The sequence below is a fragment of the Rhinatrema bivittatum genome, chromosome 1, assembly GCF_901001135.1.
Source record: "Rhinatrema bivittatum chromosome 1, aRhiBiv1.1, whole genome shotgun sequence".
Taxonomy (NCBI): Eukaryota; Metazoa; Chordata; class Amphibia; order Gymnophiona; family Rhinatrematidae; genus Rhinatrema; species Rhinatrema bivittatum.
The window spans coordinates 226,973,270-227,000,427 of record NC_042615.1 but is presented as its reverse complement, the minus strand read 5'-3'; the positions used below and the strand labels follow the sequence as shown (position 1 = coordinate 227,000,427).

Here is a 27,158-nt window from a genome sequence, read left to right as displayed (position 1 = left end):
GGGGGCCTCCTGACCCCCACAAGACTTGCCAAAAGTCCAGCTCTCTTAGGCGTGAGGCCGCGCCTCCTCACAGAATTTAAAGGGACCTCGTCCCTTTAATTGCCTGCACCTGTTTCCTATGAACCAGACCAGGGGAAGTATATAAGGAGACTTCCTCCGCTCACTCCTTGACTTGGCAACTTCGTTGTTCGAGTCTGATTGCTTCGGTGAGTCTTCTGGTGCTTCGGATCATTGCTTCCTGGTTCCTGTTCCTTCTCGGTGATTCCTCGGTGTGTGACTTCAGATTGGCAAGCGGTGATTCTTTGGTGTGTGACTTCGGACTGGCAAGTGGTGATCCCTCGGTGTGTGACCTCGGACTGGCAAGCGACGACCCTCTGGTACTCGACCTTGGACTTCCTCCGGACCATCGTCTCCAAGGGCCCATCTAAGTCCCAGCGGCCCGGGTCCCTACAGGCTCCTCCCGGGGGGACCGCGTGCTTCCAGTGGCGAAGACCCAGTTGGCTTCTCCGGCGTCTCAACTCTTCGCTTTCTCCATGGTCGCCGCAGTCTTCAGTGCCGAGGGTCAGCCAGTTCCATCTTATATTCCACCTCGCCACCCGATGGGGGAACCTAAGGACCCACCTCCTAAGGTAATACCATCCTCCCGTCGGTCCAAGGGTTCACAAGCCTGATCATAACAACTGAAGAGGGACCCTGTGTGGATCTGTGGATTAGGGCAGGCTGTGCATGCTCAGTGTGCCAGTCAAAGTTCTAGAAACTTTGACAGAAGTTTTCTGTGCCAGGCTCCATCTGATGATGTCACCCATGTGTGAGGACTGCCATCCTGCTTGTCCTAAGAGAAAGATATTCTAGCCATGTTTCCTGTTATGAGTTGAAAATTTTGGGGGTGGAGTTAGAATTCTCGTCTGTTCCCTACCACACAAAAATGTCCCTCCCCCAAAACAGCATTCATCCTTACCAGCTGCAGTGGCTCCAGGCTCCTCCTCCTTCTGTTTTCAGCAACATACTCATATTCCTGTGCTCTGTAGTGCAGCATTAACCACATTTCTGTATCTATATAGAGCCAGGGAGCTGCTGAGAAGTTCTTATGGTTGGGGGCGGGGGGGGGGGGGGGCCTGGATCCTTTTCTTCCATTGAGCTACTACTCATCTGTGTTTTGGGTGGGTTACTGCAGATCCACACTCTGGCAGTGTTTCAGTTCTAGCCCTCTTCTGGCAGTATACCAGTGGTCTGACCCTTCATCCAATGGTTGCTGTGCTCTCCCACAGGAAATGTGCATGCTCAATTCTGTGTGACCTCATCGCCATGCACCAGAGAAACCATTTAAATCAAAGCTTTCTGTCTGAGTAAGTCATGAAGCTTTGACCTAAGTGGCAGCTTTCTTAGCATATGGAAATGAGGTCATACCAAGCTGAATATAAGTAGCTCCTCTTGGCTCCTGTAAGAGAGTGTGGTTATTGTCAGGAGAAGATCTGAGGTATTTTGGCTGTGGGGGGATGGGTGGGTAGGACTGGGCTTGAATGTAGCAGGTTCTTCAGCTCTCATTGGCTTCTAAAAGCTGTTGAAATGCTGCATCTACAGCTTTTCAATTTACATAAAATTAGGGTGAAAATTGGTATAATGAAGGACCCTAAGCATATATAAGCTCATATACTTGGAAAGACAAGGACTCAAGAAAATATAAAACAGATTATTGCTTTATTTCAGTTCAAAAGTGATATTTCACAGTTAACTTATGTCTTAACTTTTTCTCTTTTGTTTTTCATTCTGAAAGATGAAATATAATTTGCCCACTGTACGTTAGTGGGATTTGAAGGCTAGCTTCTGCGATTCACAGGCTAGTGCTCTAGTGCTCTAACCATTAGACTACTCCTTCACTTCACTATATCTTCACTTAATAAATTGTTGATTTTTTGTACTTGGTACATTTTTTTAATTTATATATATATAGTTTAAATATTGTTAAAAAAATCCCAATGTGACTGGTTTTAAAACCTTTTCATATTTTGCATAGTCAGAGGTGTGAATCTTTAGGACAAATTATGTAAATTTGCTACATAATTCTGTAGAATCTTGAAAATTCTGCTGCAGAAAACTGGAGGCTCTGGGTTTTATATTTCTTTTACTTTTAAAGATAGTTTTACTTGTCTTTACAGTATGATCGATTCATCTGGATTTCCCTGAGATGATTGTTTTACAAAACCTTTATGGAAGGTCATCTGTAACTTTGCAGTTTGCTTTATATATGTTTGTGTATTATATGAGTTTTATGTGATTTTTTTTAATGCAATAAGTGGTGTTTGGATGTGTAACTTTGTATCTAAATATTAACACAATGTTGTTCACTCAGTGCACTCATTTGGATGAGAAAGTGGGTAATAAATTACAATCAATCCAGCAAGCATGCGCGTGAGTAGAGAGCTCTTTGAGTGAAAACATCTATTAGGGATGCCATGGGCAGGGTCCTGCTGGGTAGATGTGGCAGCGATGGAGTCCTTATGGTTCCTATGAGGCTGCATTCCCCACTGTTCTTACTCTTTCAGTGCTATCTTGCTCTTTTGGTATTTGTAAAGGGGGTTAGGCAATAACTCTAGGGAAAGGAGTTGTTTGCCATCTGAGATATCATGCACTAATGGAAAGGATAGTTGCCATTCAAATAAGGAGAACCTGGGGTGCACAGATGGGGAAAAGTATTTTGATATGCTTGTAGATGAATTAGCCTTTTTATCCTACTCTATACCATCCTAAGGCATAGGAATTTATTTTTCTACAGCAAATCTAAAGTTTTCCCGCCTTTCTTTCTCGCTGCCTTTGCCCATTAATTCCTTCAAAGTAGGCCAAGTGATGATTGAAGTATGAGCAAGTGTGTACTTATTTTGCCCATTTTACATGCTGAATTTGTGCTGTTAGCATGCTCTGTGCACTTCCTTTGCCTTATTTCAATGTTGCTGACATCATGAGAGTGACCTTACCTGCCTGAAAAGGTTGGGGGGGAGGGGGGCTGGCTCTTTTTCTTCCATTGAGCTACTACTCATCTGTGTTTTGGCCACAGTGTTTCAGCTCCAGCCCTCTTCTGGCAGTATACCAGTGGCCCCATGCATATTGCAATAAAGCAGATAATATATTACATGCCAGAGAAAGGAACCAGCTACAAACTGAATAAAGGTGTCTGGGTTTGTGTAAGTTTTACAACTGGGCAGGGAGGGACTCTTGGCTTTTGAAACAAAGGTTTCAAAAGCATTTATTTGCCAGTGGCACCAAATTAATTTTTGCTGGAAACTGTCTTATGCTCCTCACAGAGATGATTCAACTTTAATGTCTTAGCAGAGAGACTTTATCTGCATGGAGCTATTATCCTTGATATAAGAAGATCAACACCTACCATTGCCTGGGAGGTCACACGGTTCCCACTGCTTATTCTGAGCTTAAAATTCCAAATGTAAAAGCCAATACAGAATTATAATGGAATGTGGTGGGGATGTGGCCAGAGTTACAATTTGAACTTTGTAGAAGCCATTAATCCTACCAATCTTATTTTTAGAAGAGTTTTTCAAATTGCAATAAAGAAGATGTCTATAACAGAAGTATCTTAAAAAAAAAAGTTAACTATGCAATCCAAAGAATCTACCTTATAAATGGGCTCTGACCGATGGCCCGCAAATGCGCAGTAGAGAGCAGCTCTACCGCGCATGCGCGGGCGAGCTCGTCGGTCAGAGTGGAGCGTGCCTGAAAAAAAAATGGCACTGGGTCCTTAGGAGCAGGAGCGGCGGCGAGGAGCAGGAGGAGCAGTAGCAGCGTTGGCGACGTGCGTGAGGGAGGGAGGGACACCCCCCGTCTGCCAGTTTTGGATGAGCTGAAAGGGGAGGGGATTGAGAGAGGGGGAGTGAGTGAGGGGAGGGAGGAGAGTGAGGTGAGGGGCAGGGGGGAGAGAGTGAGGAGAGGGTGAGGGGAGGGGGGGAGGGAGGAGAGAGTGAGCTGAGGGGAGGGGGAGGGGGAGAGGGAGGGAGACTAGAGGAAGGGAGAATAGAGGGGGGAGGGGGGAGAGGGGAGAGGGGAGAGGGAGGGAGACTAGAGGGGGGAGGTGGGAGGGGGAAGGAAATGGACCGAAATTTTTTTTTTTAATGTAGCCCGTTGTTACGGACTTAACGGCTAGTTTACTATATTTTCTCTTTTGTATTATCAAAGTCACATTTTCACTGCTTAAACGTATGCAATCTATTAGGGTTATTTCAGAGTTTGTAATTATTTATGCCTAAATATTATAGAAATTTTAATCCTAAATTAGTTTTCTTCATATTTATGCAGTGATTACAAAAATAAAACTGCAAGAAATCCAAACTGAAATTTAGAAATTGTCACAATGATTATCAAAATGTAACCAACAAAAGGTAATGCAGATGTCAGTGAATAGTTAGTTCAGATCAGTCCTACCTTCATTTCTATCCCCATGACGTCAACTTGCTGCAGAGATTCCATAATATGTTTAACAAGTACTGCAACATCAGAAAATTTAGAAAATTAAGTAAAACATATCAAACTTTTAGATCACAATGGGTTTCTTCATATAGGGAACAATTGTCAAGTAGCCCAGGTAGTTGCAAATTACTCATGTGGTTTTAATGCTTGTATCTTAGGGAAACTTTCAAAGATTAATGAGCTGAGGTGGTCCTCTTTGAAAATTAGAAGGCGAGGTGGAGGGGGGGAGAGGGAGAATAGCATATGTATATTTGAAAATTGAATGTAAATTTGCTGTTATCCTCCCCTGCCTGAAACATACCCACAGGAACACCTCTTTTTCTTGTGGCTAAAAGTACTCATGCCATGGCAGCTGCATTCACTTTTAGCCACATTTGAGTAAGGCAATTTTCAATCAAACCATTGTCTATCTGGCTACATGCCTTTGACAATTGCACTCATAAATGAAATATGATCACAACTAGAAAATGTGGAAATGGTAAACCTTTGACTAAACTGGAATGTGAGGCTGTAAAAATTCTCTCTTCCAAGTATCTGCAGACACTCCCTTCTTTGTATTCAAGCTCTGTGACTACTAATAGAAACCCTAGAGAGAAGTGAGAAAATTATGGCCTACGAGCGACACCTGACCCATGGGTGCCTTGGCTCTGGCCTGCGGCAGTGCCATATATCTCTGCCAATAGTGGTGGTGACATCACTTCCAGGTGCCCTGGCAAACTGTATGGTCTCCAGTGGCCGCTACCACTGCTGACATATCTTTTCTTGCCAGCCTCATGATCAGCTGTTTCTGTGAAGAGTTGATCTTACTTTTTCTATATCACCGGTAAAATTGGAAGTTGGTCCTGTGGCAATATTAAAACATAAATCAGCTTTTTGCAAGAACAGCTGATTGCAGGGAAATATGCAGCGGCAGTGGAGGCTGTTTGAGACCATACACTGTAGCTCAGATTTTAAAAGGGCTACGCACGTAAATTTCGGGATTTACGTGCATGGCCGGGCCTTGCGCTCATTTTACAATGGGCCCGGCCACGCACTTAAACCCCAGTATGCGCAAAAGTGCTGGCCAAGGGAAAAGGGTCAGCCGGGGGGGGCATGGTCTGGGCAGGGAGGGGCAGGGCAGGGGAGAAGCCAGGACAGCGCCATTAGCTGCTATCTCGGGGAAGTGTGCACCGGCAGCTGGCCGGCATGCGCAGATTAAAATTAAAAAACTTAGGGTTAGTTAGGGTAGGTTTAGGGGGGCGGGAGGAGAGGGGAAGAGGGAGAAAGGATAAAGTTATGTGTAGGACAGTTCCTTCCCAGTCCACTCCTTAATTGGATCAGACTGGGAGGGAACTGGGGGAGGCTCGTTTGCTTTGCCATGCATTGCTTTGTAGAATCCCCCCCCCATGCGCGCGAGTCGCGGGCTGCCCACACGGGTGCGTGTGGATTTTAAAATCCAGCGGGCATGTGTGCGAAGCCATTGGATTTTATAACATGAGGGCGCCGGCACGCGCCGGGAACCGTGCGCACATAGACACCCGCGCGCTCCTTTTAAAATAGACCCCTGTACCAGGCAACTCGGAAGAGGACAGACTGAAAGGGAGGCTGTTGATGGTTGTGGAGGTGATTGCTGTTCACCCCAGGGGAAGCAGAGTGTGAATAAGCATGGAGTCAGAACCATACAGTAGCTGCTAGCTGCAGCATTGTGAATGAATTCTGGGCTCACTGTTGATCTGGGGGGACCTTCCCTCTCATCCAGAACTCCAGGGGTATTCGCCCTCCAGCAGGCAAAAGCCACTCATGTGGCTCTTGGTAAAAAAAAAAAAAAAAGATTTGCCTATTTCCAAAGGAGTCAATTCAAACATTTTGAGACTGGAAATAAAGCAAGCTGAATAGCTGCTAGGGCAGACCAAGTAGTTTTTAACTACTGACATCTGTGCAGACTCTGATCCAGTTCTAATTAACATATATTTTTATTCTCCCTGCTGCTCCTTCTAAGCGTATGCACAGGGCGTGCACCAGGACATAAAGGCCATGTGGCAGGAAATCACTTGAAGTGCCGGGAGATGACGTCAGAGTCAGCTGGGGATTTAAACTCTAGTCACGCTCCTAGCCGGCACCTCAGCAACAGGTCTCCAGGTCTACCTTGTGCAGTGTGTGTTGTTTTCGTTCCTGCTTGCCTTGCTTAGTCTCGTCCAACTTGCCTTCCCTCTCCAGGTCTTTCTCATCTTGTCCAGCCAGCCCTGCCTTCTTCAGTTCGCTTTGCTGCATTCTTGCCTTCACCTTGGACTGACTTCTGGACCTTGACCACTCCTTGCTTGCTGCCTGCCTACTGTGCTCGTATATGCCTTATTTGATCTGAGGTTTTCCCTCCCTCTACCACTAAGGTCTCTTTGTGTCTGACCCATGCATGCCTCAATTCTACCACTGTTTTGGCTCCCACTGTTCCCAGTGTCCAGCACCCTCTCAGTGGAAAAAGTATTCCTTCTGAGTCTGACTTCCTTTCTCGTTGTATGATGACCCCTTATCCTTGAGAACGTCATTCTATGGAAAATGCTACTTTCTGGTACTTTCTTGAAGCCAGCTAGATATTTTGAAATTTTGTATCATATCTTGCTTTTCCCTTCTTTAGAGAGTACATTTTCATCTAGTTTAGTCCATCTATGTGTGATGTATTAATAGTAGTTTTCACCTCAATCCTCAGGACACACACAGTCAGCCTGGTTTTCAGGATATCCAGAGTGAATATGAAGACAGATATTTGTATGCACTGCTCCCACTGTATGCAATGTCATACATATTCATTGTGGCTATCCTGAAAACCAGGCAGACAGGGTGTGTCCGGAGGACTGCATTGAAAACCGCTGGCTCATAGTGCAGTTCTTGTACCATTTTGGTGGCTCTCCTTTGCATTGCTTCTACACTGTCAATGCTCTTTTATAGATACAGTACTCTCAATTTGCACCCAAGTATACTATTTGCTTTCCCAACTGCTTTGACACACTGACTGGCTATCTTGAAATTCTCAGAAATATGATTCTCTAGGTCTCTTGTTTGGTGACTGATGGTTTTTCACCTCTAAAATGTATTTGGCTTTTTGGTTTCTGTATCCCAAATGCATAATTTTTAATTTTTGTAATTAAATCATTATACTTTTGACCATTTTTCTAAATTTGTAGTCATTTTTCTTCTTCTTTTCCACTAATGTCCCTTATATAAACCTTGCAGAGGACTGGGCCTAGCACTGGTTCTTGTGGTACCCAGCTGATCATTTTCCCTTCATCACAGTGGACCCGAGCGACTACATAAGAACATAAGGCTTGCCAACCTGGGTCAGACCAAGGGTCTATCAAGTCCAGTATTCTGTTTCTAACAGTGGCCAAGTCAGGTCACAAGAATCTGGCAGGATCCCAAGGGATAGACAGATTCCAAGCTGCTTATCCCAAGAATAAGCAGTGGATTTCTGCAACTCTCCCTTAATAATTGTTAATGGACTTTTCCTCCAGGAATTTGTCCAAATCTTTTCTAAAGGTAGCTATACTAATAGCTTTTACCATATCCTCTGGCAATGAATTCCAGAACTTAATTATACATTGAGTAAAAAATATTTTTTCTTAGTTTTAAATGTATTACCCAGTAACTTCGTTCTGGGTCCCCTGGTCTTTGTTATTTTTGAAAACGTAAACAACTGATTAACGTTTACTCGTTCGATTCCACTCATTATTTTGTAGACCTCTGTCATATCTCCCCCCTCAGCCATCTCTTCTCCAAACTGAAGAGTCCTAACCTCTTTAGCCTTTCTTCATAGGGGAATTGTTCCATCCTTTTTATCATCTTGGTCGCCCTTCTCTGTACCTTTTCTATTTCTGTTATATCTTTCTTGAGATGTGGTGACCAAAAATGAACACAATACTCAAGATGAGGTTGCACCATGGAGTGATACAGAGACATTATAATATTCTCTGCATTATTCTCAATTCCTTTCCTAATAATCCCGAGTATTCTATTTGCTTTCTTTGCTGCTGCTGCACCCTGAGTAGAAGATTTCAATGTATTATCAACAGTGACACATAAATCCTTTTTCTGTGTGGTGACTCCTAATGTGGAACCTTTCATTTTGTAGCTATAATTTGGGTTACTCTTCCCAAGTGCATCACTTTGCACTTGTCTACATTAAATTTCATTTGCCATTTGCATGCCCAGTCTCCCAGTTTTGGAAAGTCCTCTTACAATTTCTCACAATCCTCTTGTGATTTGACTACTTTGAATAATGTTGTGTTATTGGCAAATTTGATTACCTCACTTGTTATTCCCATTTCCAGGTCATTTATAAATATATTAAAAAGCATCAGTCCCAGAACAGATCCCTGGGGCACTCCACTATTCACCTTTTTCCACTAGGAAAATTTATCAGCCCTACTCTCTGATTTCTATCTTTTAACCAGTTAGTAATCCATAAAAGGACATCACCACCTATCCCATGACTTTCTAATTTCCTAAGAAGTTTCTCATGAGGGACTTTTGTCAAATGCTTTCTGGAAATCCAGATACACTATATCAACTGCCTTACAGTGTCCCACTGGTTATCCTCCTTCCACCAGATCTCTGAGATGCCAATTATATTTATTTATGTATTTATTTATTTTTATTTAGAGAATTTTATATACCGACAGCCGTTTGCACATCATATCGGTTTACATATAACTTATAACTATTTGGCAATGCCTTTACATAGAACAGGAACTATATCTACCTCTTCATCCAGTGCTATACACTCTAACTCTCCCATCTTATTTTTTAGACTTCTAGCATTTGTGTATAGTCATTTCAAAGTATGTTTCTTGTTTGTGTTTACAACCTGCTCATCAGTTGATAGGGGTAATTTGGAATCTTTCTGCACTTTACTTAAAGGCATCTGATCCCCTTTGACATTTATTGCAGCCTCTCTATTGGGATGCCCTAGTTTCCCTGTTCTCTTAGTATCCTTCAAAGATACATCATTCCGAACCATGAGCTTCTGAGCGACTATCGGCTTTCCCCTATCATCTAGTTTAAAAACTGCTCTATCTCCTTTTTAAAGGTTAGTGCCAGCAGCCTAGTTCCACTCTGGTTAAGGTGGAGCCTGTCCTTTTGGAAAAGGCCCCCCTCCTTTCCCCAAACTGAAGCCCAGGTCCTAACAAATCTAAAACCCTCTTCCTTGCACCATTGTCTCATCCACATATTGAGACTTTGGTGCTCTGCCTGCTTCTGGGGTCCTGTACATGAAACAGGGAGCATTTCAGAAAATGCCACCTTGGAGGTTCTGGATTTCAGCTTTCTATCTAAAATCCTAATCTGGCTTCCAGAACCTCCCTCCCACATTTTCCTACCACTCTCCTATTTCTTAATCAATTTCTCACCCAGTGCATAACTATGCTTCCAGCTTCCATACTGGCCAACTTGCTCACTAGTCTTTGATGTGAAATGTATCAAAGGCTTTACTGACATTCAGACAGGTCACATCTACTACATCTTCCTAATCTACTACTCTAGTCACTTCAAAGAAAATGAATGAAGTTTTGCTTGGCAAAATGTTCCCCTTGTGAAGTTATGTTGCCTATGGGGCTAATGTATTAAGGTGCATGTGGCAGAGTGCACAGTTTAACTCACAGTTATGTATGCAGGTTTTGTTCACAAACTTTACTGCCAATGCAGTAAAGAGTGTTGCACACAAAAAATATGCGCACAGCACTGTGCTTGCAAATTCCATGCTAATGATGGCATTAGCTGTTAACCTCCTAGTTCAGAGGGGTGCACTGGCTTACCTTGTTTTTTCATGATGCTGAAAAAGTAACTTTTATCAAGAGGTGGAGTAAGGTAAGGTTAGTCTATGAGCTGGAGCTACCTTTCTGGTGCTGAGATCTGTTTATGTGCGCAGAACATTTTTTCATGAATTCTAAACATTTTCTTTAGGCACATTTTCCAGTTTTGTACACACTCCTGATGCATTAACATACCATTAGCTTACCGCATCGGGGGTTAACAAAATGTGAGCATGTATGTTACAAAACTGTGTCCTGAATTTCATTGCACAGTTTATTATATCATCCCCTATCATCCTGTAACCCACTGGCCTCAAGTATTGCATTCTCTCCTTCAGAAATGCTTCCATTACACTGCCCATCAATGATGTTAAGCTAACAGGTTTCCTGCTTCCTTCTTGCTCCAGGCATTGAGGAGTGGCAGTATATCTGTTTTTTCAGTTTCCTCCAAGCTCTTGTATTTCAAGTTAATCTGAACAGAACTGTGAGGAGTACAATCAGCCCCTTTTAGCACTTTCATTGTTCTGGAATGTACCCTATCTGGTCCCATGACCTTGTTGACTTTTAATTGTGTTAGTACCTGCTCAGTAAATGGAAATGTTTTAAATCCACAGTCCTTTACATCCTTGCCTTTTGTCTTTGATCTTTCACCTTCTTATCAAGCAAACGTATTTGTGTAAGATATCTGCTCTCTTCTGATCCTCCTCATCATTAAATCTATTCTTCCCTTTAATTCTTACTATTTTCCCTATGCTCTGACTCTTCAACATAATTTTTTATCCCCTGCCTTTACGATTAGGCAATGTTCTCCTCCATGTGAACCTGTATAATTGCTTTTTCTGCCTCCCTTTCTTTGTTTCTCCTGGTAATTTTTGCCTGTCACTTTCTGCTCTTTCGAAATTCTCCTCCTACTTTGGTCTAAGGGTGAATAACAGAGAAATAGACGTGGCAAGGGAATAAAAAGCTTCCCTGAGAGCCTTGCTGCACCCCCTGGACTGCAAACTCATTTTCAATGGGAAATTGCTCATGGAGTTTCCCTTTGAAAATCTTCCTGGTACACACAGTGAGGGTACAGAGTATTTGCGTACTTTATGTCTACTTTGAAGGAGGTATAAAGATTGTGAAAGAAAATACACTCAGGGATTTGATTATGCAATCTCCATGCCTACTTCTTCTCTGCCAACTTAATCCTGTTCACTTTTCTCCTGGCTAAGTGGGTGTGCTGTGAACAGCAAACAAGCTTTTACCTATTTACAGGGCAGGGGGTGGACTAATCAAAAGGCCCTTTCATGTGACATATTTACCTGCATAAAAAGCTTTGATTATTGGTTCCACAATGAAATATTTTGGGCCTGCCTTCCTCAAGTCTAGAAATGTATTAGCTGTCTCATTTTGCTGTGCGTGTGCCTCAGTATCCCTTTTCAGATATGCAGAGTCAGTCGAGTAACATCGGTTCCCTTTCGAAAAAGGTAGGAAAATCATTCTGAGCATGAGAAGCTGAATTTAGGCTTCCAGGTATAAAGTTGACATCCAGAACCTCCAGGATAGCATTTTCAGGAATGCTCCCCATTCCATACAAAGGATCCCAAAGGCAGGCAGAGCTCTGGACTCTCAATGTGTGGAGGAAGCTACAGTGCAGAGAAGAGAGCTATAGATTCCTTAGGAACTGGGCAACATTTTGGGGAAAGAGGCAACAATTCCGAAAGTATGGGCTACACCTTAACCAAGGTGAAACTTGGCTGCTGGTGCTAACACTTAAAAAGGAGATAGAGCAGCTTTAAAATTTAATTATGGAGGAAGGCAGACAGTTGCTCAGGAGCACATGGTTCTGAGTGAGGTATTTTCAAAGGATATTGGCATACAAGGGAAGTTAGAATATCCTGAAAATTAAGTTGTGACAGAGGCAGAAATTGCCCAGGTATGTTTAAATGAAGAACATACAGTGATAAACAATTCCAAACTACCAATTTCAACTGCTAGACAAGTTGTGAATACAATTAAAAAACATACTTTGGTCTGTCTGTATGTGAATGGCAGAAGTCTAAAAAATAAGATTAGAGAATTGAGATGTATGGTGCTGAAAGAACATGTAGACAAAATTGTTGCAAGTGCTAGCCGCGGCAGGCCCGCAGCCAGGCCCTCTTACCCTCTTCTGCCTGTTCCAGCATCTGGCTCCACTTCCCTCGTGGCGGTGGGCTGCTGCCTCCCACCTCGAGCTGTCCCCAGGGCTCTTGTCTCCACGGCAGACACCTGTGCTCCGCAGCAGGCCTCCCCACGTGGTCTCCGGAGAGATGCCCCCATCCCACGCCGCGCTCCTCCCTAGGCGCGCACGCGCGCATCTCTGTTCCTTTTAAAGGAGCCACAGCGGGAATCCAACCCGCGGCCTCGGATGATGACATCACTGGGCTCCGGTATATAAGGCCAGGCCCAGCTCCTGTTAGTTGCCTTCGCAACAGGTCTCCACGCTGGACGTGTACTTTGTTGCCTCCTCTGGTGATTTCCTCGTGTTCCTGGTTCTTGTTCCTTCCGTGTTCCTGATCCTGGTTTCATCTTCTCCTGGTTCCTGTGCTTTGTTTTACTCTACTAGATTTATGGACTGATCTTCTTCTGGACCCGACCTCTGCTTTGCCTGACCACGCCATTGATCTTCTCCTGGACCCGACCTCTACTTTGCCTGACCACGCCATTGATCTTCTCCTGGACCCGACCTCTGCTTTGCCTGACTACGCTACTGACCATCTCCTAGTCCTGACCTCTGCTTTGCCTGACTACGCTACTGATCATCTCCTAGTCCTGACCTCTGCTTTGCCTGACTACGCTATTGATCATCTCCTAGTCCTAACCTCTGCTTTGCCTGACTACGCTACTGATCATCTCCTAGTCCTGACCTCTGCTTTGCCCGACCACGCTACTGATCATCTGCTGGACCAGACCTCTGCCTTGCCTTGCCACTACTCCTTGCTTGCTGCCTGCCCTGACTTCAGCCTGTTCTACGATGCCTCTACAGTCTCAACCCTGGACTTGGCCTTTCAGGCTTCGGCCTGCTTTTACCCGGGCACCCCCTGTTTGACTCTTGTTCCTTTTGGTGCCTGGGTCTCCCGGACTCTGCCTCGTCCAGTACAGATTATCCATTTCCACCATTGCTGGCCCTTGGCTGACTTCCTTATCTCCCAGAAGACCTTGGGTGGAGGCCCACCTAACTCCAGCCGGCCCCGGCACCCAAGGGCTCAACCCGTGGGGAACGAGGGCTGGTATTGGCAAAGCTCCAGCCAGCCTCCGTCAGTCAGCCAGCTCCACCTACCAACAGTAGGGACCCATAGGGCCTCCCCTATGGGTAGCATCAACCCCACCTCAGCCCAAGGGTCCACCTCATGTGCAACAAAAATAGGTATCTCAATGACCTGATGGAAGGAGGATAACCAATGGGATACCCTGACAGCAGGATACAAATTATATCTAAATGATAGCCAGGTCAAAATGGAAGAGAGGTGGAACTAAATTTAATGGATGTCAGAGTCAAACAGGGTAAAAAGTCCTGCAGGATCCAAAATGCACTGTGGGATCTCTATGGCAAGAAATTCCATGAATGATGGGAACAGTATAGAGGTGGGGTATACTGCCCTCCACAAGGCCAGCATTAAGAGACAGATGATGAAATGCTAATAGAAATTAGGAAAGCTAACAAGTTAGGCAATAAAACAATAATAGTAGATTTCAATTGCTCTAATATTCCTGGGTAAATATCTCATTGGTATATGCTAGATAGGTGTGCTGTGAACAACGAACAAGCTTTTACCTATTTCCTGATTAACATTTACTCTTTGTTGATAGGGGACCCTGACAGATTGAGTCTGAGATTGACTAAGACTGAGGGTGGCAGGGAGGAATACATTACAGAGGCTGCGTTGGCTGGAGGGGGAAGGACTGCTGAGGATACACCTAAAGTAAAGAAGCCTTTGGAAATTTTGAGTCTTGTTCTGTGTTTCTCTCAATAAATAGATAAAGGGGATGGAATGATTCCCTTATGAGGAAAGGCTAAAGAAGTTAGGATACTTCAGCTTGGAGAAGAGATGACTGAGGGAAGATATGATAGAGATTTATAAAATAATGCGTGGAATGGAACTAGGGTTGCCAACATTTTCACAGACCAGGACTAGACACTCAACCGGGGGATGGGGGGATGGGAGGGGGGTGTATGCCCCTCACCTCAATTTCATAAATTTGCATAAAACATCAAGAAATATAAAACATCGATAAAGTAAGACCATATTAATAAATACAGTAAATACTTCAAGACAGCTGACTAATAGAATATCCATTAATTACAAAAAAACTTAAAAAATATATATCAAACACCAATAATATATTTCAAAACAGTAGACATCAATTAACACTGAATAATTAAAACTAAAAAATCTATGGTTTAGTCAGGGGGTGGAGGCTGTGCATGGACTTTCTCTTCTCTCTCATATACATACACATTTTAAGACAGGGATCCCTGAACTCAGCCCTCAAGGGCTGCAGTCTGGTCAGGTTTTTAGGATTGCCTCAATGAATATGCATGAAATCTTCATGCATTGCCTCCATTGTATGCAATAGAACTCATGCCTGTTCGTTGTGGAAATCCTAAAAACCTGACTGGGTTGCGGCCCCTGAAGGGATCTCTGATCTAAACCCCACATTGATTCTCTCACACATGCTCACTCAGTGACAGATTAAAAGGCAGGAATAACCAGTAAGAAAAAGGAGGTGATCATCCTCTTGTACAGGTCCTTGGTAGGGCCTCACCTGGAGTACTGTGTTCAGTTCTGGAGACCGTATCTTAAAAGGGACAGAGACAGGATGGAGGCGGTCCAAAGAAGGGTGACCAAAATGGTGGGGGAGTCACCATTAAATGACTTATGAGGACAGGTTGAGGGACCTAAATATGTATACCCTGGAGGAGAGGAGGTGCAGGGGAGATATGATATAGACCTTCAGATACCTGAGAGGTTTTTTTTTTTTTTTAATTTTCTTTTTCAAAATTTCACAATTATACATCATGAATTATTTCTTAAGATGAAATACGGTACATATCTGGAATAAGGTAACCAATATATCAAAAAGGAAAAATAACCTAATAAGAAAAATAATTGCCTTACCTGAGAGGTTTTAATGATGCACAATCAACAAACCTTTTCTGTTAGAAAGAAATCAATAGAACTAGGGGTCACGAAATGAAACTCCAGGGAGGACGACTCAGAACCAACGTCAGCAAATATTTCTTCATGGAGAGGGTGGTGGATGCCTGGAATGCCCTTCCGGAAGAGGTGATGAAGATGAAAACAGTGAAAGATTTCAAAGGGGGATGGGATAAATACTGTGGATCCCTAAAGGCTAGAGGTTGGAAATGAAGAAAAGAGCGCATGGGATAACTTGCTGGTGTGGTGGTTACTACCCTTAACCAATAAGCCCGATACCTCTAGCCGATGAAGCAGAGAGCAATGTCAGAGTTGCATGAAAAGTAATGGAGAATTGGACTTAGACAGCAATCAACAAGGGCCCTGACTTTTATGGTCTGGGAAACTGATAAGTATGGGGGTGACCTGTATGGTGCGGCAGATACTACTATAAGCTTGCTAGGCAGACTGGATGGACTGTTTGCTCCTTTTCTGCCGTCATTTCTATGTTTCTATCTTTCATGCTGACTCATACATATGCATATAGACTGACATGTTCAGGCTAGTTAGGGATGACTTCCTCCAGATGGGGAAGATGAGGGATAGGTTGTTTTCCGAGGGGAGCTGTAATTGCTGTCGTATGTGTGTGTCTTTGAGTTGCAGGGGAGAGAGGGAGATGGGGGGGGGGGGACACGACAGTATCGGTTGCTCAAGGGTGTGTGTGTGTGTGCTTGAGAAGAGGTGGGGGAATTTTTCTGGAATAACTGGGGGGGGGGGGGGGCGGGGGGCAAAGTAAATGCTGCTGGCAGGGAGGAGTGGAGAGAGAAGTTCTGTTGAAAGGGCAAACAACCATTCAGAATGCACTGTGCCAGGCCCGGGGTGGTGAGGGTAAAATGTGCCGTGTCAGGGGGTGAAAGCAAGGGGGTAGAAATAGGGGAAGAGAGGAGAGGTAAAAGGGTGAAGAGAGGAATGGGGGAGAGAGGATAGGCTGGAAACAGGGGGAAATGGCTGTTGACAGGTGAGAGAGGTGCTGAGGAGAGAGAACAGGGAAAGATCGAGAGCAAGAGGCAATACGGAAGAGGAAGACAGAGGAGAGAAAAGAGGAGGGAGAGGAGGGGAGAGAGGAGAAGGAGTGGGGAGGGGGAAGATAAGTATCTCTCCTTTCTTTCCTCTGCCTCTAGCTCCTTCCCCCTGCTCTCTGATCTCTCTTATTCCCCTCTAGCAAAATCCTCTTCTCCTTTCAGCCCCATCCTCACTTTGTGCCCACCTCCATTGTGCTTGCCTCATACCCTGTCTTCCCCACCCTGTCTCCCATTCTCTCCCCATGCATGCTATCTTCTGCCTCTTCCCCTCTTCTCTCTTCAGCATCCCTCCTTCTTTCCCTGTCTTATCACTCCCTTTCATTTTGTGCTCTCTCTCTCGCACTCTTGCCCCCATCCTTTGCTCCCCACCTCTCCCCTATCATCAGTCCACCACAATGACCTTCCACAGTGACAAACCATCGGACAGCAGCAAAAGCACAGTGGAGGTGGTCTGGTGGTGGCAGTCTGGCAGTAGAAATAAAGGCAAGCGGGTCCCAATACCTGGCATCACGGCTGGCAGCAGCGGCAAGAGAAAGACAGTGATTATCCTCCTGGCTGCCCAGCAGTGGCAGCAACACAGAGAAGACGGAAATTACTAGCAGGTAGCAGCAATGACAAATAGAGGAAGAGGAAGAGGTCTCTGGCTACAAAAAAAGCACACAAGTTGTGCCACTGCTTTTTTGAACTTCCTCGCAGTGGACGTTGCATCTTTAAGACAAAACTTCCATCACGAGCAAGTTGCAGAAAAGGAGGAGTCTTCTGAGCATGTGCAACTCGTTTTCTCTCTTTTGTTTCCTGCTAGCCATATGTACACTGCTCATGACCGGATTTTAGAGTGTCCGGTTACACTTGGAACTAGACACTGAACAACCGATGGAAAAATCAGACTGTCTGGTTCAAAAAGTTACCCTAAATGGAACATTAACATTAACTGAATTACATAGTCTGGGTAAACAAATAAGCATGGGTGTAGCTTGCTTATTGCAGCGGTTACTACCCCTAACTAATTAAGCTAGATATTTCACTTAGATGCAGTTCCAACATTGCTCTCTACATTAATGGTGGAGGTGGAAGAGAAATAGAACCAAAAGGTTACTAAGAGCCAAGAGTAACAGATAAGTATGAGAAAAAAAAAAGTGCGAAACTTGCTGGGCAGACTGGATGGGCCGTTTGGTCTTCTTCTGCCGTCATTTCTATGTTTCTATGATAACGCCTCTCCTTCAATGTCAGGTGGCTGTGGCCTAGCTGCATTGGTTCTTCCTCCTTGATATTGGATACAGGAGCGGTCTGAGTAACTGGCAATGGACGAGAACAAGAAACTCCAGATATCATCTTCTTAGGACCTTTTATCTCTTGTAAACGCTCACACTGCCAACAATCAATTCGTCCAGCAAGGTCAATGAGAGAGCTCAAGGTATCGGGGAGTTCACGTGCTGCTAATTCGTCTTTGATGCAAGAGTTAAGGCCTTCTAGGAAAATAGCCCACAGGCAACCCAGGTCCCAATGTAGTTCTGAGGACAATGTTTTAAACTCAATAACATAATCAGTCAAATGTTTGGAACCTTGTTGTAAATGCAGGAGAGGAGATCCAACGACAGTCTTGCTGGCAGGATCATCAAATTCAGAACAAAAGAGCGTGAGGAATCCCGTCAAGTCCTTAAGTATTGGGTCATTACGTTCCCAGAGAGGTGAAGCCCAGGCCAGGGCTTTTCCTTCTAGAAGAAACAGTATATATGTAGTTTTGGAGACTACATCTCTGAAGTAAGTAGGTTGAAGCGAAAAGTGCATACAGCACTGATTTGTCAAACATGTAGGTGCTGGCAAGGGCACGGAGAGACCGTACAGGCATCATCTGTGGAGTGGAAATGGCCTTGTCAGGCATTCCTGTGGAATTCAGCCGAGAGTTTAGCTGATTAAAGGCGTAGCCAGAGTCTCTAATGTCCTTTGTTGTTCGGCAAGAATTTGGGCCAGGCCAGAGATGGCCTGAAGGGCTGAGACCTGAGCCAGGTCCATGGAGTTAGCAATCTGTTATGGTTTTGTAGGAGCCGAGATGAGAGATGTCTCCACCCACAGGGAGGAGCCCCATGAGCTTCACCATCGGTGGGCGTGGTCTCAGCGACGTAGGACACAGCTTGAGAGAGAGACATTATTAGAGAGAAAAGGTAAGGCATATCCCGAGGAGCGGGAAATGCAATAAACACAGTTCATGAGCACTAAAGATATACCCAGGGTGGTACTGTAGATGAGAAGGCCACTACAGCGCGGGGTACACCAGGAGGTTCCTGCCGGCTGGTGGAGATACCTCAGAAGTGCAGATCCGGTAGTGGCCTGCAGTGCGGGGTATGCCGAGGATTACTGTACTGTAGGTGACGAGGTAGATAAGGTCTTGAGATACAGGAACCAAGCACAGGATCTTGAGTAGATGCAGCAATACCTTGTAGCTCAGGATATGTAGAAGCGATAATGCTGAAGAATGGTAGTGGCCCGAGGCATGAGGTACACCGTGGAGACTTCAGCAATGTTGGTATCGTAGGAAACTGAAGAAGGTACTCTCACAAGGAAGTTCTGGAGAGAGACCCGAGGAGCAGGACAGGTGAAGTCCAAGGCAAGAAGGCCCTCCGAGGAGCTGATAGCCAAGACACAGAAGGGCCAGCATGGAGCGGGTACCCAGAGCGTCCAAATGCCACGAGGAGATACTGGAACAGGAGATCCAACAGTGGAGCAGATTTAATGAGAGAACTCCTTGCTAACTCGTTGTAGCAGTGGGCCGGTCAGCTTAAGTAAACCAGTGGGTTGATGTCATCGGGAGGGGACGCCCCCGAGGTTCCCACCATGACATATACAAAAGGAGGCACTGCGCGAGCGTGTGCGCCTAGGTGATCTGGAAATAAGATGGCAGTCGGCAGTGCCCACGCTGTCCTGGGGATGCCGGGGAGGTTGGCGATAGTTGGCGGAGGCCGCCATTCTTCCTATGATTGACGGTGCAGGGAAAAAAGAGGTGAGCATGAGAGGTCACAGCCGTCTGTGACCGGGCGCAACACCCCCTCTTGAGCTTCCTCCTTTGAGTCCTTCCAGCTTCTCCTCCCCAAGCTAAATGATACAGGGAGAGTGTGCACTGAGTACTTCATATGACTCATTTTGAATTTTGGGAGCAATAGAAGTGAAGGAGCTCTGGCAGCCATCTGTGGCAGCCAAGGTAATTAACTGCTCTGGTTGCCTGCAACACACTGACTTCTCCCTTCTCCTGCACTTGTATATAGGTGGAATTGGTCCATTGTGATGGGTTCATGCATGTCTCTGCCCCCTCTCTCTTTGTTTAAAATCCGGAAGAGGCTGATGGGATTTTCAGTGTTTCATTTGCTCTTCTTTTGCCCATTTGAGTCATACCCATGTCCACACTAACTGCTTAATGGCAGATGTGCCTTGGGCTTGAGAAGGCTGGGAAAAAATGTCCTATTTAATATACAACAAAGGGAAGTCATCAATGAGACTAAAACCTCAGATCCATATCCTTTCTTGAAGCCAAACTGATTAGCATCTAAAATCTGATGCTTTTCCAAAACGTTTCAACCTTAACACCCACCTTTTCATTACTTTGCCTAGAGTAGATAGGTTGGAAATAGGGCAAATATTACTAACTTTACTAAATGGCAGTGTCAGCTTCATTTTTACAGGACAGACCACTGCCTGTTTTAAACTATCAGGTAGGCAGCCTTCCTCTAAAGAGGCATTGATAATATATACAATGAGTTTATAAGAAACCACATGTATACATCTTATAATCTAAAATGGGCATTTATTATATTTTTATATCATTATGGTCAAACCAGATGCTTCTGCTCTCCGTGTAACACCCAAGGGGGTATTATTTCACATTTGAATCAGTAGATTACAGATATTCTCAGAAAGTAATTGATGGAATTTTAACCTTTCTACACATATAACAAATGATCATTAGCTCTAGTTGGTTGAAAGGCACAGAGAAAACTGCACAGCTGTTCAGAGACATGTCTATCATATTTACCAAATGTACTTAGGACATCATGTTCATTCTACCAGGAGGAGCCTATTTATTGACTTCAAAAAGGTCATCCTGTCCATACAAAATGGATATTGGCCTCAATTGCTCATGGAAGGAATTTTATCAGAAACTTGAGGACCTGACAAGTAGCCCTATGGATATACTTCCACAGACTTCCAATTTCCACTCATCTTACAGTTAAAGAAAAGAAGTATAGTTGCCAATTTTCAAGACTGTTGCTTTAATTAACTCTACACAATTTTATCTATGCTCATTTATGATTATATATCTTGTAGTAATGTTAAGTTATTACAATTTATTTTATTGCTTCATTGTATGACTAATCACTGCTTATACGTTGCATAAATATGTTTGAATTGCAATTGTCATAATACTCTGTTAGTAGAATCCCTGATGTAGACCTTATGAAAACTAGAGTTGACCACAATCCCTAGGATAAAAACACATTTTGGGGATTTTAAACCCCTGTGGGAGGCATTGGGTAATCTAAGACCATTAACATGACTACTGACTCTCTTCACCATATGCAGGCATGTCATACAAATATTGCTAATAATTTGGAGACTGCTACATATGTGAAAGTCTGCCAGGTTTCACACCATCCACTCATGCGATTATGGATTATTTGATCCATCCAATTTTCCTAGTCATTGCACAATGTTCATTCCCTGTCCTGATGCCAATCATGTTTTTCATGTCAAAGAAATGTATCAGCACCTAGATGGGTTTGAATTCCAGTTCAAGCCTGAATATCTCCTTTGCTGTAATTTCATTACAGAGGGAAAGCAGAGTTGCTTACCTGTAACATGTGTTCTCCCAGGACAGCAGGATGTTAGTCCTCACATATGGGTGACATCATCGGATGGAGCCCTGCCACGGAACACTTTTGTCAAACTTTCTAGAACTTTGACTGGCACACTGAGCATGCCTAGCATGCCAGCAACCCTGCATCCAGCAGGGGTCCCCCTTCAGTCTCGTTTGTAGCAAAAAGTACGAGCGAAAAATAAAATAATAAAACGTAAGCGAACCCAACTCCACAGGGTGGCAGGCAGGTTTTGTGAGGACTAACATCCTGCTGTCCTGGGAGAACACCTGTTACAGGTAAGAAACTCTGCTTTCTCCCAGGACAAGCAGGATGATAGTCCTCACATATGAGTGAATAGCGAGCTACAGGATGCCCGAATAGAGTGAACCAAAGCACCCAACGACGTGCAACAGGCACAACAACAGGGGTGCTGTTGATTATGAGGGCAGCCTGAATTTCACAGTGGGTCGTAGGTAGGAAGTTGGGTTTTTTAAACAGGGAACAAATTACGTAGGACAGGCTGGCCAAAGACGGAATCTTGCCTGCCAGCCTTGTCGAGACAGTAATGAGCTGCGAAGGTATGGAGAGAGCTCCATGTGGCAGCTCTACAGATGTCAGCAATAGGAACGGAGCGGAGGTGCGCCACTGATGTTGCCATGGCTCTGACCGAATGCGCTTTCAGGCGTCCCTAAAGCGGAAGGCCTGCTTGTTGTTAGCAGAAGGTAATGCAGTCTGCCAGCCAGGTAGACAGGGTCTGCTTGCCTACCAGAACTCCCAGTTTGGTTTTATCAAAGGAGACAAAAAGTTGGGTGGACTTCCTTTGGGCTTCAGTGTGATCCAAATAAAAGGCGAGCGCATATTTACTGTCCAAGGAATGCAGTGCCCGCTCACCTGGGTGTGAGTGAGGTCTTAGAAAAAAGGTAGGAAGTATTATGGACTGATTTAAGTGGAAATCAGAAACTACCTTTGGCAAGAATTTACGGTGAGTGCGGAGTACCACACGATCGTGGAGAAATTTGGTATAAGGTGGGTATTTTACCAATGCCTGTAGCTCAGTGACTCTGTGAGCTGATGTTATAGCAACTAGAAAGATCACTTTCCAAGTGAAATATTGTAGCTCGCAGGAGTGTAGGGGCTCAAACGGAGGTCACATGAGCCGTGCTAACACAACATTGAGGTCTCATGCCGCAATTGGGGGACACAGTGGAGGCTTTAGCTGGAGTAAACCTCTCATAAAGTGCCCTACAAGGGGTTGCACCAAAAGCAGAGCATCTCCTACCCCTTTGTGGTAAGTGGCTATGGCACGTATATGTACTCGAATGGAGGAAGTTTGTAGGCCAGACTCCGAGAGGTGCCAGAGGTAGTCCAGGAACCTTGTTGTGGGACAGGAAAAGGGATCTAATTCCTTTGTCTTGCACCACAAGGAGAATCTTTTCCATTTGCAATGGTAAGATTTCCTAGTAGAAGGCTTCCGTGAAGCTACGAGGACCTGGGACACATCATTAGACAGGTTAAGGGATTGAAGAATCAACCTTTCAACATCCATGCCGTCAGAGACAGGGTGTGGAGGTTCAGATGACGCAACAGTCTGTTGTCCTGGGTTATTAGAGTTGGATCTGTGCCCAGGCAAATTGGTTGCTGGACTGAGAGGTTGCATAGGATGGGAAACCAAACCTGCTGCGGCCAGTATGGAGTTATGAGAATCATTGTGCCCCAGGCTTGTTGTAACTTCACGAGAGTCTTGCTGATGAATGGAATTGGAGGATATTTATTTATTTTACTTATTTATTTTATTTATGAACTTTTAGTATACCGACATTCATAGAACACATTACGCCAGTTTACAATTAACTCAAAGAAAGGAAAATTACATTTAACGGGGGGTGGGGCGAGGGGAACAGGTAAGAAAAGGGGAGAAAAGAAGGGCTGGGAACGAGAGGGACTAAGAGTAGAATACTGAAACGAAGAAAAGAGGAGAAAGTGGAGAGGAACCAAAATAGCTATAGAAACTTACTATATATATACATCATTGGGAGAGTACATAAAGTAACTGGGCTAGCTATATACATAAATATATTGTAAGGCGAGTACTGCGAGGCAGGGTGGGGCTTGTCTAGGTTTGGTTAGTATCTGGGTAGGCCTGTTTGAAAAGCCATGTCTTGATGTCTTTTTTAAAGTTGCGTAAGGATGGTTCTAGACGGAGATCAGTGGGAAGGGAATTCCAGAGGGAAGGGCCAGCAATGGAGAAGGCTCTTTCTCTAGTGAGGGTAAGGTGTGCAGTTTTGAGGGATGGGGTGTGAAGGGTGCCTACAAGGGAGGTTCTGGTGGGGCAGTTAGAGGAATGGAAACGTGGCAGTTCTTCGAGCCAGGGAGGGTTGTCTTTGTAAAGCGTGTTGTGTAGGATGGTGAGAGTTTTGTATTGAATGCGGAAAGGGATGGGAAGCCAGTGCAGATCCTTTAGAATGGGGGTGATGTGGTCCCTTTTGCAGGTGTTGGTTATGATTCTCACCATTGAGTTCTGCAGTATTTGCAAGGGCTTAATAGTTGATGACAGGAGGCCTAAAAGAAGGGAATTGCAGTAGTCCAGTTTAGATAGAATGGTCGTTTGCAGAACTAGGAGGAAGTCCTGGGTGTGGAGGAGGGGCTTAAATTTTTTAAGGATGTGGAGTTTGTAGAAGCCCCCCCTTTAGTAGAGACTTAATGTGGGGTTTGAAATTTAGGCATTGATCTAGTGAGACGGCTAGGTCTCTTACGGAGTGCAGTGGGGTAAGGGCTGAGGCAGGGTTATGAGGGGTGGATTTAGATGTGTGTTCCGGTTGCTTAGAGATGATGAGGATTTTTGTTTTAGATGCGTTTAGTGCAAGGTGGAGGTTAGATAGGAGGGAATTGATGGAAACAAGGCAAGATTCCCAGAATTGCAGGGATTTCATGAGGGTTTTTGAATAAGGATAAGGATTTGCACATCATCAGCATACAGGAAAAACTTCAGGCCTAGGTCAGAGATTAGGTGGCAGAGTGGTAAAAGGTAAATATTGAATAGGGTGGAGGATAGTGTGGAACCTTGGGGAACACCTTCCCCAAGTGTGTAAGTGTAATGTGCAATGATTCAGACTTATCAATTTTTACTAAGTATTCTCTGTGGGAGAGATAGGATGAAAACCATGATAGTGCTGAGTCGGCGATGCCTATTTCTGCCAGGCGGGAAATGAGGATTTGGTGGTTGACAATATCAAAGGCTGCCGAGATATCTAGGAGGACAAGTAAATATGATTTGCCTTGGTCCATGCCTATGAGGATGGTGTCTGTAATTGCTAGTAAGAGATTTTCAGTATTGCAACCTTTGCGGAAACCAAATTGTGATGGGTATAGGATATTGTGGTCTTCAAGGAAGTCAGTGAGTTGCGTGTTGACAACCTTTTCAAGGATTTTGGAGATGAAAGGCAGGTTGGATATAGGCCGGTAGTTTGCTGGGTCAGTGGGGTCGAGGGAGGGTTTTTTGAGGAGGGGCTTGACGACAGCAAGTTTAAGAGAATCTGGGACTTTACCAAAAGCAAGGGAGCAATTAACTATGTCAGCTAAGGGTTTTGCAATGGCAGATGGGATAGAGAGGAGGGTTTTTGAGGGGATTGTGTCTGAAATGTGTGTAGCAGGTTTCATCTTTTTCAGGATGGATTCAATCTCCAAGGATGATGTTAGGTCGAGAGACCCAAAATTGACTCCGTTGTTATTTGGGTGTGGAGAGGTGGGGGAAGGATTGGTGGGGAAGCGAAGGAGAATATTGGTGATTTTGTTCTGGAAGTACTTAGCTAGTACTTCGCATTTATCTTTGGTGTTTTCTTCGTGGGAGGTGGGAGGGGTGTCTTTGTGAGATCTGCAACATATGAGAAAAGGGCATTTGAGTTGAATTGATAATCATGAATTTTAGCTGAGTAGAAATCTCGTTTGGCTTGGAGAGTGGCTTGACGGTAGGTGTGCAGTGTATGTTTGTAAGCTGTTTTGTGTGAGGGGGAGGGTTGTCTACGCCAGATGCATTCTTTAGCTCTGAGGTCCTGTTTTATCTTTTTTAGTTCACTGGTGTACCAGGGTTTTCTATCTGTTTGCGACAGGGGTATATGCGTATAGAAAACCCGTTGTCCAGGAGTGGGCGAAGGCATCCCTTGGAAGTGCCTTTCGGCTTCAGTGAAGAGAGTAGAATTGGCCTACTTTGTGGTTGTTGATTGACGCAAAGAGGTCTATGTGCGGGCGGCCCCACTGGTGGAAAATCGTGTTTGCTACAGTGGGATCTAGGGACCATTTGTGTGGATGAAAGGTCCGGCTGAGATTGTCCGCCATCACATTGTCCATGCCTGCCAGGTAGGTTGCTCTCAGTATCATGGAATGGGAGAGAGCTCAGGCCCAGATCTGCGCCACCTCCTGGCATAGCAGGTAAGAGCCCATGCCACCTTGCTTGTTGAGGTACCATTACTACTCGCTACTTGGTTGTCTGTTTTGATTAGGACTACATTGTTGGATAGGCAATCCTGAAATGCGAATAGGGCAAACCGTATCACCCTGAGCTCCAGAAAATTTATCTGGTGGTTTGCTTCTCCTGTGGTCCAGGTTCCCTGGGTTTGTAGGTTGTTGACATGGGCTCCCCAACCCAGGTTGGAGGCATCTGTGGGTAATGTAATCTGAGGATCTGGAGGTTGAAAAGGTAGTCCTACCTAAAGATTGGACTCCTGAATCCACCAAGCTAGTGAGAGTCGAAGCTGGCTGGTGACGCGGACAATGTGGGACAAATGTTGGTGTGATTGGGACCACTTGGACTTTAAAGTCCATTGTGTTACTCTCATAGCTAGTCGAGTCATTGGGGTAACGTGAACTGTAGAAGCCATGTGTCCTAACAAGGTTAACAGGTCACAAGCTCTGTAGTATTGCTGAGAGACTATACTGCTTTGGCTAAGGTTGACAGCGTACTTGCTCGGTCCTTTGGGAGGAACGCTCTGGCACTCTGACACCAACATTTATCTCACATCTTTATTAATTTTCCTTACTCCTTATCTTTACCCCTCCCTCTTTGTTATTATCCTTCCCTCCTCCTTGTTTATATCCCTTCCTCCCCCCAGTATATATCCGCTCTCCTCCCCTCCTTTTACCCTATGTCTACCCACAATTTTTTCTGTGCCTTCATACTAATCCCATTTTGTTAGACCCTCTGCAATTTATACTGTTCAATTCTTCTGTTCCATTGTACCACTTGACTATCCTACCAAATCTTCCCACAGTATTTTTCTGTGCCTTCTTAATAATTTCATGCTGTTAGACTTGCTGCAATTTTCCTGTTCAATTGTTCCGTTTGACTTCCCCCCAAGTTAAGCTTATCCCTGTTACATGTTATTCTTTTTGTCCCATTTGACTACCCCCTCCCCCCAAGTTGAGCTTACTCCTGTTCCATGTAATTTGTTTTTGTTCCATGTAAACCGATATGCTGTATTTACGAATACCGGTATATAAAAGCTGTTAAATAAATAAATAAATTGAATGGTATTTAGATCTGCTCAGATGAACAAGAGGGTACATGACAGAGTCAGATGTGATTTGGGATAGTTTATGAGAAACCCCAAGGACTGTAGCATGTGAATGGTAAGACAGAGGGATTGAAGTACTACCTCCTTGGATGGACCTCTGAGCAGCCAATCATCTAGATACGGATAGACGTGGATACTGCATTGCCTTAGGTAAGCTGCTACTACTGCCAGGCATTTCGTAAATACTTGGGGTGCTGACGCTAGACCAAACGGCAGCACTCGGTATTGGAAATGTCTGTTTGTTTAG

General features: G+C 44.6%; 1 protein-coding gene across 1 annotated transcript in view; it reads right to left on the bottom strand.

Annotated features, from left to right (window-relative positions):
* The window catches only part of POLN (DNA polymerase nu), a 419,903-nt gene that overhangs the window by 19,609 nt on the left and 373,136 nt on the right, over window positions 1–27,158 (bottom strand). The window contains exon 23 of the mRNA XM_029592374.1: window positions 4,432–4,493. Within this exon, the coding sequence (XP_029448234.1) occupies window positions 4,432–4,493 (62 nt within the window). The remainder of the gene's footprint in view (window positions 1–4,431; window positions 4,494–27,158) is intronic.